This window comes from Lithobates pipiens, unplaced genomic scaffold, assembly GCF_037356315.1.
Source record: "Lithobates pipiens isolate NorthernLeopardFrog02 unplaced genomic scaffold, aLitPip1_a1.2 Scaffold_23, whole genome shotgun sequence".
In the NCBI taxonomy this organism is placed as follows: Eukaryota; Metazoa; Chordata; class Amphibia; order Anura; family Ranidae; genus Lithobates; species Lithobates pipiens.
In genome coordinates this window covers 19,670,603-19,689,927 of record NW_027507785.1, presented here as the reverse complement: position 1 = coordinate 19,689,927, position 19,325 = coordinate 19,670,603, and the positions used below count along the sequence as shown (strand labels likewise).

General features: G+C 44.2%; 1 protein-coding gene across 1 annotated transcript; it reads right to left on the bottom strand.

Moving 5' to 3' along the window:
- Nucleotides 1-5,182: 5,182 nt before the first annotated feature.
- LOC143927237 (uncharacterized) lies at nt 5,183-18,806 on the bottom strand. Its single transcript, XM_077451234.1, has 3 exons — nt 18,229-18,806; nt 15,690-15,781; nt 5,183-8,917 (listed from the first exon to the last, which is right to left on the bottom strand). The coding sequence occupies exons 2-3, from the start codon at nt 15,772-15,774 to the stop codon at nt 7,560-7,562; spliced, it is 1,443 nt and encodes a 480-aa protein (XP_077307360.1). The 5' UTR covers nt 15,775-15,781; nt 18,229-18,806; the 3' UTR covers nt 5,183-7,559.
- Between the last annotated feature and the right edge of the window lie 519 nt (nt 18,807-19,325).

Here is a 19,325-nt window from a genome sequence, read left to right as displayed (position 1 = left end):
GAGCTAATAAAGTCCGGCCAGCGGATCTGCCCAATATGAAAGGAGCCATATGGGGGCTCCCACATTCCACTTCTGTTTTTCCTAATGTACAGTGGTGGAAAAAAAAGTATTTGATCCCTTGCTGATTTTGTACGTTTGCCCACAGACAAAGAAATGCTCAGTATATAATAATTTTAAAAGGGTCGGTTTATTTTAACAATGAGAGACAGAATGACAACAACAACAAAAAATCCAGAAAAACGCATTTCAAAAAAGTTATAAATTGATTTGCATTTTAAATGAGGGAAATAAGTATTTGATCCCCTATCAATCAACAAGATTTCTGGCTCCCAGATGTCTTCTATACAGGTAATGAGCTGAGATTAGGAGCACTCCCTTAAAAGGGAGTGCTCCTAATCTCAACTTGTTACCTCTATAAAAGACACCTGTTCACAGAAGCAGTCAGATTCCAATCTCTCCCCCATGGCCAAGACCAAAGAGCTGTCCAAGTATCTCAGGGACAAGATTGTAGACCTACACAAGGCTGGAATGGGCTACAAGACCATCGCCAAGCAGATTGGTGAGAGGGAGACAATGGTTGGTGCGATTATTCGCAAATGGAAGAAACACAAAATAACTGTCATCTCCCTCAGTCTGGGGCTCCATACAAGATCTCACCTCGTGGGGTTTCAATGATCATGAGAACGGTGAGGAATCAACCCAAAAAGACACGGGAGAATCTTATCAATGATTTCAAGGCAGCTGGGACCATAGTCACCAAGAAAACAAGTGGTAACACACTACGCTGTGAAGGACTGAAATCCTGCAGTGCCCGCAAGGTCCCCCTGCTCAAGAAATCACATGTACAGGCCCGTCTCAAGTTTTCTAATGAACATCTGAATGATTCAGAGGAGAACTGGGTGAGTGTGTTGAAGTCAAAGAGCTCGCTTTTGGTCTCATCTGACCACAACTCAACTCGCCGTGTTCGGAGGAGGAGGAATACTGCCTATGACCCCAAGAACACCATCCCCACTGTCACACATGGAAGTGGAAACATTATGCTTTGGGAGTGTTTTTCTGCTAAGGGAACAGGACAACTTCACAGCATCAAAAAGGACAATGGACGGGGCCCATGTATCTTCAAATCTTCCCTCAGCCAGGGCATTGAAAATGGATCATGGATGGGTAATCCAGCATGACAATGACCCAAAACACACGACCAAGGCAACAAAGTAGTGGCTCAAGAAGAAACACATTAAGGTCCTCGAGTGACCTAGCCAGTCTCCAGACCTTAATCCCATAGAAAATATGCGGAGGGAGCTGAAGGTTCGAGTTACCAAACGTCAGCCTCAAAACCTTAATGACTTGGAGAGGATCTGCAAAGAGGAGTGGGACAAAATCCCTCCTGAAATGTGTGCAAACCTGGTGGCCAACTACAAGAAACGTCTGACCTCTAATTGCCAACAAGGGTTTTGCCACCAAGTACTAAGTCATGTTTTGCAAAGAAGTCAAATACTTATTTTACTCATTAAAATGCAAATCAATTTATAACTTTTTTGAAACGTGTTTTTCTAGATATATTTGTTGTTATTCGGTCTCTCGCTGTTAAAATAAACCCAACATTAAAATTATAATGACCACGAAAACTAATAATAATGAAAATGAGATGTGAAATTCACACCCAAACTAAAGTCCACGGGCCATCATACAAAAAAGTTGTTTTAAAACATAAACATAGCAGTCTTTAACTAAACGGTGAAAAGAAATTGTGTAGATAGAAGTGGGATTCCACGTGACATCAATGTTGAGGTGAGGACACAGACAATAGAATCACCACCGGTTAGTGAGGAGGCTTACCGGAGTGAGAGGACTCAAATGGGCACACGCTCAGTGAGTCAACAAGGCTTATGGTCCAACCACCTAAATATGGGACCTCCACGTCTGAGTTCCAGATCAAGTTGTAAGGCAATCCAGTTGGTCAAGAGATATCACCAAGAAGCGGTCTTCAGAAGCAGCCAACTTGTCAGACCAAATACTCTCAAGTGTTCAAAATATCACACACACAAAAGAGAATACTCCACATAGTGTGCATCCGTCTAAATTTTAAAATTAAAATTTATTAAAAGAAAATTGGAAACGCTCACATTAAGAAAGTGGGTCAAGCGCTTTAAATTGAACTTTGTGGGTAACTCAATGACATCAGCAGGGCACGTCGCTTGGGTCACTACGTTACCCACAAACTTCAATTTCAAGCGCTTGATCCACTTTCTAAATGTGAGTGTTTCCAATTTTCTTTTAATAAATTTTAGTAAAATTTATTATACGGATCACACTTTGTGGAGTATTTTCTTTTTTGGTTTTGCTATTTTGAACGCTTGAGAGAATTTGTTCTGACAAGTTGGCTGCTTCTGAAGACCGCTTCTTGGTGACCTCTCTTGACCATTTGGATTGCCTTACAACTTGATCTGGAACTCAGACGTGGAGGTTCCATATTTTGGTGGTTGCACCATAAGCCTTGTTGACTCACTGAGCATGTGCCCATTTGAGTCCTCTCACTTCGGTAAGCCTCACTTACCGATGGTGGTTCTATGGTCTGTGTAGCCTAGGCTTATGACGTCGTGCACAGCTCGCTCTCTCTCTCTGGTGGGAGTTTGCCAGGAAGGGAGGGAGGGAATAAGAGCTGGAAGTGTGCCTGTGTAAATCCAGGAAGTGAACAGGCAGCAGCTTCAGCTGCCCACAGTTAAAATGGCCGCAGCCAGACTCCGTGGAGGGAGATTTCTGCAACATATTTGGCAAGTACAGAATCACAGTATATACAAAATAATATGCAAAGTGTTTGGAGGGATGCTTCAGAATGTCAAAGATAGAGAGGATTTGGTCTGACAAGTTGGCTGCTTCTGAAGACCGCTTCTTGGTGACCTCTCTTGACCAATTGGATTGCCTTACAACTTGATCTGGAACTAAGACGTGGAGGTCCCATATTTTGTTGGTTCCACCATAAGCCTTGTTGACTCATTGAGTATGTGACTATTTGAGTCCTCTCACTCCGGTAAGCCTCCTCACTAACCGGTGGTGGTTCTATTGTCTGTGTCCTCACCTCAACATTGATGTCACGTGGAATCCCACTTCTATTTAAAACCCCTTCCTGCCGAGCGTACGCATATGTGCGTACTCGGCTTCCGGGGGGGGGGGGGGGGGGTGTACCGGGATGATGCCCGCACCTGCCGTTTTTTACAGCTTAACCGTTTTTTTTACAGCGGGCGATTGGCTATCCAGCTATAACAACCGAAGCAGCTAAAAGCCGCTCGGCTGTTATGCCGGAGGAGCGGGAGGGGACGTCCCCCCTCCTTCCGCTATTACCGGTGCTCCCGTTCAATCGGGAGCACCGATTCAAGATCCGATGCCTCCGGCTGCTGGGGAGGAACTGTAGCAAAGCCGTAAATCGGCTTCGTTCCAGTCTCCTAATAAAAGAAATAAAAGTGATCAAATTTAAAACAAATTTATTCATTAATAAATAAAAATGTAAGACGCCCCACTGTCCCCGCGAGCTCGCGAAGCAAAGAAAAAGCATACGGAAGTCGCGCCCGCATATGTAAACGGTGTTCAAATCACACATGTAAGGTATCGCCGCGGTCGTCAGAGCGAGAGAAATAATTCTAGCACTAGACCTCCTCTGTAAAGCTAACCTGGTAACCGTAAAAAAAAAAATTTAAAGCGTCGCCTATTGAGATTTTTAGTTACCGTAGTTTGTCGTCATTCCACGAGTGCGTGCGATTATAAAGTGTGACATGTTTGGTATCTATTTACTCGGCGTAACATTATCTTTCACATTATGCAAAAAAATTGGGCTAATTTTACAGTTTCATTTTTTTTTTCAATTCATGAAAGTGTCCCTTTTCCCAAAAAGTTGCATTTAAAACACTGCTGCAAAAAAACGTGTGACAATATATTGCAACAATCGCTGTTTTATTCTCTATAGTCTCTGCTAAAAAAAAAAAAAAAATTTTATATATATATATATATATATATATATATATATATATATATATAATGTTTGGGGGTTCCAAGTAATTTTCTAGCAAAAAAATATGGATTTTAACTTGTAAACACCAATAATAGGCTTAGTCATGAAAGGGTTAAACAATTTGTTTTCACCGTTTAGTTAAAAACTGCTATGTTTATGTTTTAAAGCGGGAGTTTCGCCGTTTTTTTAAAAAAAAGCCAGCAGCTACAACTACTGCAGCTGCTGACTTTTAAAATAAGGACACTTACCCGCCCAGTGCACCCGCGATGTCAGCACCCGAAGCCGATCTCTCGATCGTCTCTCGGGTGCTGCCGCCGCCGCCATCTTGGGTATGGGAATCAGGAAGTGGAGCCTTTCGGCTTCATTTCCCGGTTCCCTACTGCGCATGCGCGAGTCGCGCTGCGCAATAAGGATGGACCCCGCTGTCTCTGGGATCTGTGTGTTTCCCAGCAGGCAGCGGGGGAACTTTCGGAAAGGGGCGTAGATTCTGCAGAATCTACGCCCCTTTTCGCAGAGAGCTATCCCGGAAGTGGGTGCAGATACCTGTACTGTACACATGTAGGATTCCAATGAGCGGAAGGTCCACTTTAGGGTGGACCTCCGCTTTAAAACAAGATTTGTATGATGGCACATGGACTTTAGTTTGGGTGTGAATTTCACATCTCATTTTCTTTGTTATTAGTTTTTTTTATGGTCATTGCACAGTGTACATTAGTTTGTATACATATGTATTTCCATGTTTTGAGCGCTGCACGTAATTTCACTTTTTACTTATTCCTTGATTTGCACTTGTCCTAGTGTTGTGCAGGCTGCTACTAGATATAGGTCGGCGCGATATACACCAATTTTTTCTATTAAAATTATAGACAGATCATTTCTTTGTCAGTGGGCAAAACGTACAAAATCAGCAGGGGGATCAAATACTTTTTTTCCCCCCTCACTGTATATCTTGGATGGTGTAATGGTGTAGATCAGGGATATGCAATTAGCGGACCTCCAGCTGTTGCAAAACTACAAGTCCCATCATCCCTCTGCCTCTGCCTGTCACGCTTGTGGCTGTCAGGGTCTTGCTATGCCTCATGGGAATTATTAGCGGACCTCCAGCTGTTGCCGAACTATAATTCCCATGAGGCATAGCAAGACCCTGACAGCCACAAGCGTGACAGGCAGAGGCAGAGGGATGATGGGACTTGTAGTTTTGCAACAGCTGGAGGTCCGCTAATTGCATATCCCTGGTGTAGAGGGATCACCCACCCCAAAGAGGCCAGGAACAGAGCTAGGAGCCATGGAAATCTAAAATAAATAGGGATATAAATAAAAGGAGGTATGAAAAGGGTGATTTGGCCCCCGGGTGCCACCGATTCCTGAAATCAGTTTTGGATGGACTGAACTTTTATCACGAACCTCTTTCCCAAACTGAAACATAAGAGGTGGATAAAAGGCAGTGCAACACTGGGGCCCTTTTATTAATAAGGCAAAGAGCAATGCGTAACTCACAGCAGCCAGGACCGATCTCTCTCCATACCGACTGCTTTTAAACTATGGCAGATACATTCTGATTGGCAGCCTTAAAAGAGAAAAACTGCCAAGGCAAATTATAACCTGGAACAGCTGAGGCCCGTATCCAGCTTTGGGGAAAGCTCTAGCTGCACTCCTGTAGTGATGAGAAAATTTGGTACACAACTCAGGTCTACAAAATTGTGCAAAAGTGACCGATCGCGTCCCGCACCAATGCCTGGCTTCCAGAAAGTTGTACAGCGACGGCCCCCCCATTGCTGGATGGAAAACACTGATATCTGGAAAACACAGCAATCAAAAATTTAAAATATTTCTCTCTCCTTTTCTTTCTTAGCAGACATATTTTTTACGGTTGCCACAACTTCCATGATGCCATTTCTTGTGATTCCCATGAATACTGTAACTTTTTCAACAAATGGAGCCAACTATATATCCACAGCGGAAGGATGAAGAGGGCAGGTCAGAAGAAGAATGTTTGTATCCCGAGTACCAGTCTGAGAGTTTTAATATTTAAAGCACATGCCCCCTTCCCAATGTGACATCACAAGGCCACATTTTTTAGTGGGTAGAATCAGACATAGATGAACTACAGATGAGCCGGTGTGTGGCAAAGTCACAAGTTGTGGCAACGGTGGGCAAAGCTTCAGCCCATGCAATGCATTTCATCCATAGAATCTAAAGTTCGAAAATTGGCTCATTTAATGAGAATGAATCAGGCAACGACGTTTGGCCATTCGGGGAACCTGAACTGCCTGCATCACCCAAATGCACCAGAGATGAAGACATTTAATAAGATGGCATTCACCCTGGAAGATCAGGGACAGCAAGAAATGACTACACACAGTGTGGGTTGTCTATGTGTCCCAGTGATACTCCCACTGTGAAAAAGGCCATCAGACCTAATACTAGTCCAGCATTGGTTAACATCTTGATATAATTATCCAAACCTTCAGCGAAATGTAATGCAACAGAGAAACCTCACGAAGTTGGCAAAAAAAATAAAATAATTCTGGATTGGTTGGTGTCCAAGTCTGTATTTACTAATACATCACTGGACAGTTGCCAACTTGGCAAGCTAAACAACAGACACTTCGATTGGCTATCAAGAAGCCCAAAGCTGGCCATACACACAAGTGATATTTGGTTTGAAAGTTTGTATGGAAATTCTGAAAAAAAATAGTCCTTCAGTGCCTACAATCCTCGCCATCGAGCTAAAATAATTTTGTTTGGAAACTACTGGAATGCAATCCCAGACATACAAGGAGAACTTCTCTCAAGAAGTGAAATCTTGCTGGTTCTAATTCTACTAGTGTATGGCCAACTTTTGTCCACAGATTACAATCACTCGTGTTGCTCCTCACAGGCTCTGTACACATTCGAGTCATGGCCCTTCCAAAAGCAAGCTGGGAGAGGTTTCTGAGAGCTTAAAAACCATTCAAAAAAAAAAAAAATGAGGAGGTGGATGTTTCCTCCATTTTTATCCACGGATGTGAATATAACATGGCAAGATATATTGGCTTGGCATGGTTACCACTAAAATTTGGACTTCAAGTTGCAGGTCTTTGTGACCCAAGGCTCTATTCTTTGTATTTATGTCTGTACCGGTGTGAGAGAGCATCCGAGCCAGAGCACCCACAAGCCTGCAAAGGACTTACATTTTGAGCGTTGCATTATCTGCTTTGATCTTTGTGAACCAAGGTTGCAATCTGTATGTAAACATTCCAATTAATGGAAAGGGTCATTAGGCCTTAGGACAACACCACAAGATCTGCGATCTACAATACAACTGAGAATGCTGCGTGCAGGCCAACCCCATTCCGCCATTTCACCAAATATTTGTGAATGGATATTGGGCACAAGATGGACAAAGATCCAGCCATTCACAGATATGATGGAGAATTGGGGCACGAGACAGGAACACGCTGTATGGTATGATTGGATATTGGGTACGGGATGGACAACTGCCCAACTGCCCTGCGATATGGCCGCATATTACGCCCAGGTGGGTACGGTTTAATTGTTCTCATAAATAGCGTATTTACACAAAGGAGTTTTCTGTCGTGTGCGATTTCTGGTGAGTGGCCAGTTGGTAGCTCCAGCAGAAGCTCTGCCCGCATTCAATACAAATGTAAGGCTTTTCACCAGTATGGACACGCTGGTGGCGGACAAGCTGGTAACTCCAGCTGAAATTTTTGCCGCACTGCGGGCAAGCATACGGCCTCTCTCCGGTATGGGTGCGTTGATGTTTGTTGTAGTCGGAGTTGCGACTGAAGTTCTTGCCGCAAAGGGGGCACTGGAAAGGCTTCTCGTCGCTGTGCGTGACGCGGTGGCGGTCGCAGCCCACCTTGTCGATGAAACATTTGCCGCAGTCGGGACAGGTGTAGGGCTTTTCGCCCGTGTGTATACGTTGGTGGGTCACCAGGACGGAGCGCTGGCTGAAGCTCTTGCCGCAGGTGGCGCACGTGTAAGGGCGCTCGCCGGTGTGAATGCGTTGATGCATCACAAGCTTGGAGCTCTCGCTAAAGCTCTTGCCACACTGTATGCAGGTGTAGGGGCGCTCACCCGTGTGAGTCCTCTGGTGCGTGATAAGGTGCGAGCGCACGCTGAAGCTCTTGCCACAGTCGCTGCAGGAATACGGCCGTTCGCCAGTGTGAGTGCGCTGGTGGATGACTAGCTTGGAGCTCTCGCTGAAACTCTTGCCGCACTCTATGCACGTGTACGGGCGCTCTCCGGTGTGAGTGCGCTGGTGGCGGACCAGCTGGGAACTCTCGCTGAAACATTTGCTGCAGTCCAAGCATGCAAAGGGTTTTTCACCAGTGTGAATCTTCTGGTGACGGATGAGCAGAGAGCAGGAGGTGAAACTTTTGCTGCAATCCATGCATGGGTAGGGGCGCTCGCCGGTGTGGTTACGGTGATGCTGGATGAGCAGAGATTTCTGGCTGAACCATTTCCCGCACACCGTGCACAGGAAGGGCTTGGCTTTTGTGCTGGTTCCTTTCTGAGATCGGAACATTCGGCTAGCAGAAAATCGCGACCCGCAGGATGGTACAGGACACTCAGCTCCTCCATTGTTGTTTGTTTCATTCTTCTCCCCTGTGTGAGCCTTCAACTCGCCAACTAAAAGGTCACTGTTGCGGGCCTCCATTTTGTCCCCACTCAGCAGCTCAGGCAGCTTGTTTGGGGAATGATCGTCGCTCGTCTCATTATCCTGACCAGAAGCATCAAACTCATTCACATTGTTCAGAGACGGTTCTGGAGAGCTGCTGCTTGGGTTGCGATGTGTTTTGGTGGGCTTCCTCCTACGTCTGGGGGAATCTGCTAAGCTACGCTTGGTATTATTCTTCTCCTGCCACAGGGGGGGTGGCGTTCTTGGGGCTCCATCTATTCCTTTAGACTCTGTGGAATAAAAAAAATAAAAAATAAAATAAAAATTACCTTTAGCAATAACAATAGCCTAGAACATAGTTACATAGTTAGGCTGAAATAAATAAAAAAAAAAAAAAAAAAAAAAACACAAGTCCATCTAGTTCAACTAAAAACATTATTAATAATAATAATAATAATAAAAATAAATATCCCATATATACAAACCTATACCCACCATTAATCCAGAGAAGGGCAAAAAAATAAATAAATAAAAAAAACACAGCAAAGCATGAGCCAATTTGCTACTGCAGGGGAAAAAAATAATCCTTCCTGATCCCCCGAGAGGCAATCGGATTTTCCCTGGATCAACTTTACTTATAAATGTCAGTACCCAGTTATATTATGTACATTTTAGAAAGAATCCAGGCCTTTTTTAACCACTTGCTTACTGGGCACTTAAACCCCCCTCCTGCCCAGACCAATTTTCAGCTTTCAGCACTGATGCCCTTTGAATGACAATTGCACGGTTATACAACACTGTACCCAAATGAAATTTTTATAATTTTTTTCCCACAAATAGAACTTTCTTTTGGTGGTATTTAATTACAGCTGGGAGTTTTATTTTTCGCTAATCAAACAAAAAAAGATGCAAAAAAATAAAATCATGTTTAATAGTTTGTTATAAAATTTTGCAAACAGGTCATTTTTCTCCTTCATTGAAGTGCGCTGATGAGGCGGCACCGATAGGCACAGTTAAGGTGGCACCAATAGGCACAGATAAGGCGGCACCAATAGGCACAGATAAGATGGCACGGATGGGTGCTGACGGGGGGCACTTATTTATTGATGGGTGGCACTGGCAGGGGGCAGGTGGGCACTGGCAGGGCTGGCCGTGATCGGGACTGATGTCCCGATCATGGCCGCCGGTGATCGGCTCTTTTTTTTCTCCTCGCGCTGTTAGCACAAGGAGGAATAATAGCCGATTACTGGCTCCGTTGTATCACATGATCAGCTGTCATTGGCTGACAGCTGATCACGCGGTAAGGGGTCAGGATCGACCCCTTGCTCGGATCCGTGATCAGGCGAGTCTCATAGACTCGCCGATCACAGAGCGCGCCGCGCGCGCAGGCCGCTCGTGCACGGGACAACGTCAATAGACGTAGGCCCAGCAAAGGAGGTCCGTGCTGTAGGCGTCATTTGGCTATAGCACGGATCTCAAGTGGTTAAAGCAATCTACTGAGCTGGCCAAAACCACCTCTGGAGGGAGTCTATTCCACATTTTCACAGCTCTTAAGCCTTGTACACACGATCAGATTGTTGGCCAACAAAATCGTGGAGTTTTGTCCGAAGGCCGTTGGCCCAAACTTGTCTTGCATACACACGGCCACACAAATTGTTGGCCAACAATTACGAACGTAGTGACGTGCTATGCATTTTTTTCAGCTCTTTAGCACCACCCTTTAAGCTCCTTCTTCTAATTTTGTGTTAGCAGAAGTTTGGAGAGTGTTGATTTGCACTTTTTTTTTTTTCGCATTTTTCATTTCGTGCTTTTCAGTTCATTTCTGAACGTTCGTCAAATAGACATGTTGCGGAATCGGAGGAGATAAGGTGTTATTTATTATCAGCCTTGGAGTTATTGCTTTGAGATTAATTTTTTGGTTGAATAATAATGATTTCATTTGGTATATTTTTGGATGCATAGAATGCACTTTTTGGTTAAAGGGGTTGTAAAGGTTTGTTTTTTATTTTCTACATAGGTTCCTTTAAGCTAGTGCATTGTTGGTTCACTTACCTTTTCCTTTGATTTCCCTTCTAAATGTTTTTTTTTTTCCTTTGTCTGAATTTCTCACTTCCTGTTTCTCCTCAGTAAACTTCACACCATCATCCGAGCGGTGTTTAGTCAGCCAGAACAGATTACTGAACAGCTTACTGAGGAGGAACAGGAAGAAATTCAGACGAAGAAAACAAAGAAAAAAAACATTTAGAAGAGAAATCGAAGGAAAAGGTAAGTGAACCAACAATGCACTAACTTAAAGGAACCTATTTAGAAAATAAAAAACGAACCTTTACAACCCCTTTAAGTTCTATTGGCAGATTACATGTGTAATTTTATTTGTTTTCTTTTTTTAATGCACATTAAAAAAAAAATTGTGGAGAATAAATACTTGCCCATTTGTTTTACTTCAAATGACAGTTTGGGAGTAGGCAGATATATTTTAAAAAATACAATAAAATTGACAAGGGACACCAACATAGTTGTATCTTTGATCTTAAAAAGTACGGGATAATGGTGTTGTGGTAACTTGCACAAATTTAAAAAAAAAAAAAAAAAAAACACATAATAAATATTATTCTTGATATCACTAGAAAAAAAAAAAAAAAAAGCCTTTGAAAATCAGTTTGCCATAACTCCATCAGTATCACCAGCAAAGCAGCTTCATTATTATCCCATTATAGAAGAAGAGAATTGTGCGCTGCATTTCAAGATTTCATAATTTGCATCACGTCACAAATGTTAATTCTCCATTACGAGTGCTAGTTTACAAGACCGACCGGCTCGTCCTCGCTTCTGAGCATGCACGTTTGTACTTTGGACTTTTGTCCAACAGACTTGTGTACACACGCACGGAAAATCTGACAACACACATTTGTCCGCGGAAAAGTCCGACAACAAAATTGTCAGATGGAGCATACACACGGATTTACCGTCAACAGCCTGTCATTGAACATTTCCCGTCGGAATGTCCGTGTGTACGAGGCTTTACTGTGAAGAAACTTTTCCGTATTTGTAGATTAAATCTCTATTCCTCTAGAAGTAACAAGTGCCCCCTTGTCCTCTGTGATGACCTTAAAGTGAATAACTCAACACCAAGTTCACAATATGGACCCCTTCTATATGGTGATCATAGCCCCCCTTAATCTCCTCTTATCAAGAGAGAATAAATTCAGTTCCTCTAATCTTTCCTCATAGCTGAGCTCCTCCATGCCTCTTATCAGTTTGGTTGCCCTTCTCTGCACTTTCTCCAGTTCCCTGATATCCTTTTTGAGAACTGGTGCCCAAAACTGAACTGCATATTCCAGATGAGGTCTTACTAATGATTTGTACAGAGGGGCAAAATGATATCTCTCTCTCTGGAGTCCATACCTCTCTCAATACAAGAAAGGACTTTGCTCGCTTTGGAAACCGCAGCTTAGCATTGCATGTTGTTATTGAGCTTATGGTCTACCAAAACCCCCAGATCCTTCTCCACTATGGATCCCCCCAGTTGTACTCCCCCTAGCATGTATTAACAGATCTGTGGGGGAAGTTTAAAGCATTTCCAAGTGTCAAAAGCACTTCTTAACACCCGCACACACAAAATTTTCCATCCCTCTACAAGCCGATCATTCCCTTTTATGTAGCCACTTTCGGACCAGTGACAGGGCCATCTTTAATATAGATTGGACCCTGGGCAAAAATTTTCTTGGGCCTCCCCCCATGCAATTTCCCTCTCCACCTACTCAGACATACAATAAATAGCATCTAGACTTAAAATCAGTTTTCTGTATCAGATCAGGCAGTGATTGCGATTGGTTGCCAGCAGTTACAGCATAATATTACTGCTTACTGACTAGTTGCTAGAGGTTACAGCACACATTACGGCTCACAGATTAGTTGCTAGAGGTTACAGCACATCACCTCCACACAGCAGGGGAGCATGATATACATAGGAATGCCGCCTTTATTTACATATCAATGCCACCAGTCGCAGCTATTTTCTTAGTATTGTCACCGCTATTTACATATAAAAGTCGGTTATTTACATGTAAACACAGGGTCTGCAGGTGAGTCATCTGCACACAACAATAGGGCAGAGCTGGGCAGCATTAGTAGCAGCACTTCACACTGAGATATTGGGATACAGCACAGGAATAAAACTTCAAGGGACAAGGGAATTTAAACCTGGATAGTTGGCAAGTATGAGGTAGCCGTTTTGGGCCCCACAACAATGACAGGGCCCAGGGCAGCTGCCCCTTTTGCCCTGCCTTAAAGACGGCCCTGACCAGCGACATACCTGTACATCACTGGACTTTCAGTGGTTATATTGGGATGATGCCTGCAGCTGCAGGCATCAATCTGGTACCATTTTTAGAGTCAGCTTTAATAGAGGGGATCTCTTCCCTCTCCTATGGCTTTCTGAGGCTCTCCTGTACCACCGAATCAGCTTTGATCTGCTCTCCCCTCTCGTAATGACCTGACATATCTTTTTGCCTGTTTGTCCAGAGGTCAACGTCCCCATATTTAAAATAAATAAATAAAAAAAATAAAAAACATTCGAAAACACCAATCTTGGTGTTTTGAATGCTTTTAAGGGCAGATGAGGAATTTGGGGGTTTTATAGAGCCCAAGCGTCTCCATAAAAAAAAAAAAAAAAAAAGAGCACCCTTCTCTGTGGATTACTGTCACAAAGGAGGAGTACAGTGAGGGAAAAAAAAAATGTATTTTATTATTATTATATAATTTTAATTGTAGGTTCATTTTAACAGTGAGAGACAGAATAACAAACAAAATGTATAAAAAATTTTATAAATGTAAATTGATTTGCATTTTAAATGAGTGAAATAAGTATTTGATCCCCTATCAATCAGTAAAATTTCTGGCTCCCAGGTGTCTTCTATGCAGGTAATGAGCTGAGATTAGGAGCACGCACTCAAAAGGGAGTGATCCTAATCTCAACTTGTTAGCTGTATAAAAGACACCTGTCTACAGAAGCAATTAATCAGATTCCAATCTCTCCACCATGGCCAAGACCAAAGAGCTGTCCAAGAATGTCGGGGGTAAGATTGTAGACATACACAAGGCTGGAATGGGCTACAAGACCATCACCAAGCAGCTTGGTGAGAGGGTGACAACAGTTGGTGCGATTTCGCAAATGGAAGTAATGCAACTGTCAATCTCCCTTGGTCTGGGGCTCCATGGAAGATCTCACCTCGTGGAGTTTCAGTGATCATGAGGACGGTGAGGGATCAGCCCAGAACTACACAGGAGAATCTTGTCAATGATCTAAAGGCAGCTGAGACCATAGTCACCAAGAAAACAATTGGTAACACCCTACGCCGTGAAGGACTGAAATCCTGCCGCACCCGCAAGGTCTCCCTGCTCAAGAAATCACATGTACAGACCGTCTGAAGTTTACTAATGAACATCTGAATGATTCAGAGGAGAACTGGGTGAAAGTGTTGTGGTCAGATGAGACCAAAATCCAGCTCTTTGGCATCAACTCAACTCGCCGTGTTGGGAGGAGGAGGAGGAGGAGGAGGAGGAGGAGGAGGAGGAGGAGGAGGAGGAGGAGGAAGAGTGCCGCCTATGACCCCAAGAACCATTATACATGGAGGTGGAAACATTATGCTTTGGGGGTGTTTTTTTCTACTAAGGGGGTGGTGAAAAGTAGGGGAGGGGGAATTTGGGACTTTGAGTGAAATTACGGCCTGGTAAGGTCATGTATTACCACCCCCATTAATGTAATAATAAAAAAGGCACGTGAGCATAGGCTAGCGGGCTGGGGGGGGGAAGAGTTGGGACTTTAAATGAAACTCATTGTTTGCAAGCAGCAGAAGGTGGATAAATAAGCGGTTTAATATAATATCTCTATAGCTCTAATTATATATATATATATATATATATATATATATATATATATATATATATATATATATCTATCTATCTCTATCTCTCAATCAAACATGTTCCTATTGATACTTAAAGTAGATAAAATAGGTAATAAAACTGGTGTACAATGATCGACATATATATTGCTAGTATCATATGGCAAGACTGGTAGAATAAGTAATACAGGTAATAACATTAATAAAACCAATATTACTGAATAAAAGCTAAAAGGGACCACCAATAACTGGAGGAATAGACAATTCTTGCACGGTAATGCCTACATAATCTCTGGCCTCTAAAATGGAATGTTTCACGAACAGGGTGCACTGTGTAAATGGGAAATCTGGTAGCTCGACGCGTTTCGTGGATTCAAGATCACTCATCAGGAGCAGACACCAGGGCGGTTCTGAAATTGAAGTAACATAAAAAGGTCAGCGTAATTAAAGTGGACACAAAAAGGGGCAAATAACCCCCACTCTGGCTGGATCAAGGTACTCACTGGGGTAGCTTTTGTTGGTGGTCAGGGGCCCGAAAGTGGTAAGCCATCTGGGATCACCGCAACCGGGAGCTGAGGCAGGCAGCCCCGCTACGGCTTTAATTTCACAACCATGGCGTGTCTGCTCATGATGAGTGATCCTCATCAGTGGTCCCATGTCCTATTCCTATTACAAGGGATATTTACCTTCCTTGTAATAGGAATAAAAGTGATCGAGAGAAGAAAAAAAAACGACATGTTGTCAGGTATCTATGTACTCGGCGTGACATCATCTTTCACATTACACAAAAAAAAATAAAAAAATTGAAAAAAAAATTAGCTAACTTTAGTGTTTTTTTTGTTACATTTGTGAAAAAAAAAAAAAAAAAACACGTTTGAAAAATTGCATGCGCAAATACCGTGACATAAAAAGTTGTAATGACCGCCATTTTATTCCCTAGATCAGTGATGGAGAACCTTGGCACCCCACGTAGGCAAAAATGGCCAAAGGCAGTGAAAGAGTTAAGGAGACACAGAGCAACGAGTAAAGTGCAATAACCCAAGCCTAGCCAATCAGAATTAATTTACAGTGAAGTGGGAGGGGCTCTGCCTTCTGAAATAGGACAAAAAGTACAGTTATAAGGAGTGTGATCATAAGTGAAGTGTACAATGCTCACCGTACACAGGGGCATTTGAGGGTCCATCCCCAGGGCCCTCCACGTCCTGCATACTCTCCCTGCTGCGCCGCGGCTTCACGATCATTCGGCCACTGCAAAGACAACAAGACTCGGGTTACTAGACAATGTCTGTGAATGTCATTACCCCCCACCACGTACACTTTGGTCCCCACTGACAGAATGGTCTTTTCCTGGCACATTCCAGCATCAGCTGGTGGCTGTCCAACGTGTGGGCACGGGCATAACCAGAGGGTCACATTCAATGACCTTAGTGCTGCCTGAAAATAGTTTTTAACAAATCTTCATAATCTACAAGCTCTCTGTACTGTATTTTCATTCATGTGAAAATATCTGTGTTTCAGGCAGTCAGTCAGCACAACAGCCGCTGAGATCATACCAGAGAGAGAGAGAGAGAGAGAGAGAGAGAGAGAGAGAGAGAGAGAGAGAGAGAGAGAGAGAGAGAGAGAGAGAGAGAGAGAGAGAGAGAGAGGAACAGGAAAGGGAAAACTATGAAGGATTGCCGAAGTGTTGAGTTTCCGGGTCTGTACACCCACTGTGCCCATTATGAGGGGTTCCCACCATCCCTGTGCTGAGTTCTCGGGTCTGTACACCCGCTGTGCCCATTATGAGGGGTTCCCACCATCCCTGTGCTGAGTTCTCGGGTCTGTACACCCGCTGTGCCCATTATGAGGGGTTCCCACCATTCCTGTGCTGAGTTCCCGGGTCTGTACACCCGCTGTGCCCATTATGAGGGGTTCCCACCATCCCTGTGCTGAGTTCTTGGGTCTGTACACCCGCTGTGCCCATTATGAGGGGTTCCCACCATCCATGTGCTGAGTTCTTGGGCCTGTACACCCGCTGTGCCCATTATGAGGGGTTCCCACCATCCCTGTGCTGAGTTCTTGGGTCTCTACACCCGCTGTGCCCATTATGAGGGGTTCCCACCATCCCTGTGCCGAGTTCTTGGGTCTCTACACCCGCTGTGCCCATTATGAGGGGTTCCCACCATCCATGTGCTGAGTTCTTGGGTCTCTACACCCGCTGTGCCCATTATGAGGGGTTCCCACCATCCCTGTGCTGAGTTCTTGGGCCTGTACACCCGCTGTGCCCATTATGAGGGGTTCCCACCATTCCTGTGCCGAGTTCCCGGGTCTGTACACCCGCTGTGCCCATTATGAGGGGTTCCCACCATCCCTGTGCCGAGTTCTTGGGTCTGTACACCCGATGTGCCCATTATGAGGGGTTCCCACCATCCCTGTGCCGAGTTCTTGGGTCTGTACACCCGATGTGCCCATTATGAGGGGTTCCCACCATTCCTGTGCTGAGTTCCCAGGTCTGTACATCCGCTGTGCCCATTATAAGGGGTTCCCACCATTTGTTCTCTTTGATTAGATACAATTCATGTGTCATTGAAATAAAAACAGGTAACCAGTATAAACATGCATTTCAATGTACGGCACGATTCACAGCATTAGTGGGGGGTTCTGTGCATCAGTCACCGCACACAGAAAGAATATAACTTGTGATGTGATTTATAAACACATGAGCCATGTACAGCGAGTCATCAGATAGTCCATGAGCGGTGTGTACAGGCAGTATACGGGGTGTACAGGCAGTATACGGGGTGTACAGTCAATGAACAGTGTATACAGTCAGTGTGTGGTGTATGGAGTGTAGAGTCAGTATATAATATGCACAGTCAGTGTATAGTATGGACAGATAGTATACAGTGTATGGGGTGTACAGTCAGTATACGCTGTGTGATATATACAGTCAGTATATAGTGAATGGTGTATACAGTCAGCATAAAGTATATGCAGTCAGTATAGGGTATGTGGTGTATACAGTCAGTATATAGGTGCACAGTGGTCAGTATATAGAGTATACAATCAGTATATATATTATGTAGTCAGTATGTATGTGCAATTAGTATATAGTGTATACAGCCAATATATACAGTATGTACAGTCAGTATAGGCATATATTGTCAGTATATAGTATTTACAGTCAGTATATACAGTCAGCATACAGTTAGTATATAGGTGTACAGTGGTCAGTATATAGAGTATACAATCAGTATATAGTATGTACAGTGGTCAGTAGAGTATAGAATCAGTATATACAGTCAGTATACAGTGTGTGGTGTATACAGTCAGTGTATAGGTGCACAGTGGTCAGTATATAGAATGTGCAGTCACTATAGAGAGTGTATACAGTGTATGGTGTACGGTGTACGGTATATAGTATGTACAGTTAGTATACAGTGTATATTATGTAAAGTCAGTATACAGCGTCTGGTCATATACAGTCAGTATATAGGTGCACAGTGGTCAGTATAGTGAGTATACAATCAGTATATATTATGTACAGTCAGTGTATATAGTCAATATACAGTGTATGGTGTGTACAGTCAGTATATAGGCGCACAGTGGTCAGTATATGGTATATACAATGGTCAGTGTATGGTGAGCCCCCTCCCCCTCTCCTCACACACACTGATATCACACTGACACACACACACACACACAGATCTCTCTACCTGCAGTCATCCTCCGGCCCGCCCTCTCTGACGACGTCACCTCCTCTTCCGCCCTTCCCACGTCATCGCCCCGCCTTTTCTTCACACGTGGGCTGTGCTGTAGTGAGGTAACGTGTTTCCTAGGCCTGTGATTGGTGGATCTGTGTTTGTCTCCGGTGTCTCCGCCCTCATACGCTTTCCTGTCGTCCTGTGTCCCCAATAGGCACATCGAGCAGAGAGAGCGCTGTGTGTCCGCACTGTGTGTGCAGGGGGCGGGGCGGGGCGGGCTGACATTAGGGAGCCCATACGAGTAGAGAGTGTCCCCCCCTTTGTGTGTTATCAGCGATGTACACAACGTGTCCTCATCCCACCCCTAGGTCATATGATCTCGTCTCCGGGGCGTGGTCTGCTGAGTGGGCGGGTCACTGTCATGTGTGGATCCACCCACCGGCATGTGGAAGAATTAAAGAGACTTGCACCAACCAATCAGAGTTCTTCTATCTTTTCTGTTCTGCTGGTTGTCCCAGGGAAAAGGACATCTCCTTGGTGATACACCAGAGGGGCGTGTATATACGTCCTACACCCGAGAGACCGGTGTTCTACCGTATAGTGTCCGGCCATCAGTACGGAGCAGACGAAGCTTTTGAAAATCTCCGAAGCTTTTGAAAATCACGCCTGCGCCGTGAGTGGAGGTGGTAGCCCCACCATCCAAGCGGACATAGGGTTGTGAATTTTAGAGGGCCCCTCGCGGGTGAGCTTCGCTCGCCACGCTTCGGGCTCGGCTTCGCTGCGCTCAGCTCTTTTTTATTCCTGCTCTATGTCCACTTGTATAGTGGGGATAGAACCTGGACTCACGGCGCAGGCGCCGGTCATCCTCGGCAATTTTCGGAATATGTGTTGCTGTGTACTGCGCATGCGCAGTACGCAGCGGACACTATCCGATGGAGGACGATATTTGACAAGACATCGGCCAATGGTGCACAGCCCACACCTCTCCTCCTCACTATTCTTACACGTTTCATTTTGTCATCTTCCTTATATTAGAATGACTTTCACATCAGTTATTCTATTCTTTTATATTCAAATCTGATCACCAGTTAGATCGTATATATATATAT

Coding starts and splice junctions, on each gene's coding strand:
- LOC143927237 (XM_077451234.1), bottom strand. CDS start 15,774: ATGATCGTGAAGCCGCGGCGCAGCAGGGAGAGTATGCAGGACGTGGAG. Junction 8,918..15,689: donor CTCAAATGCCCCTGTGTACG/GTGAGCATTGTA, acceptor TTTATTCCACAG/AGTCTAAAGGAATAGATGGA.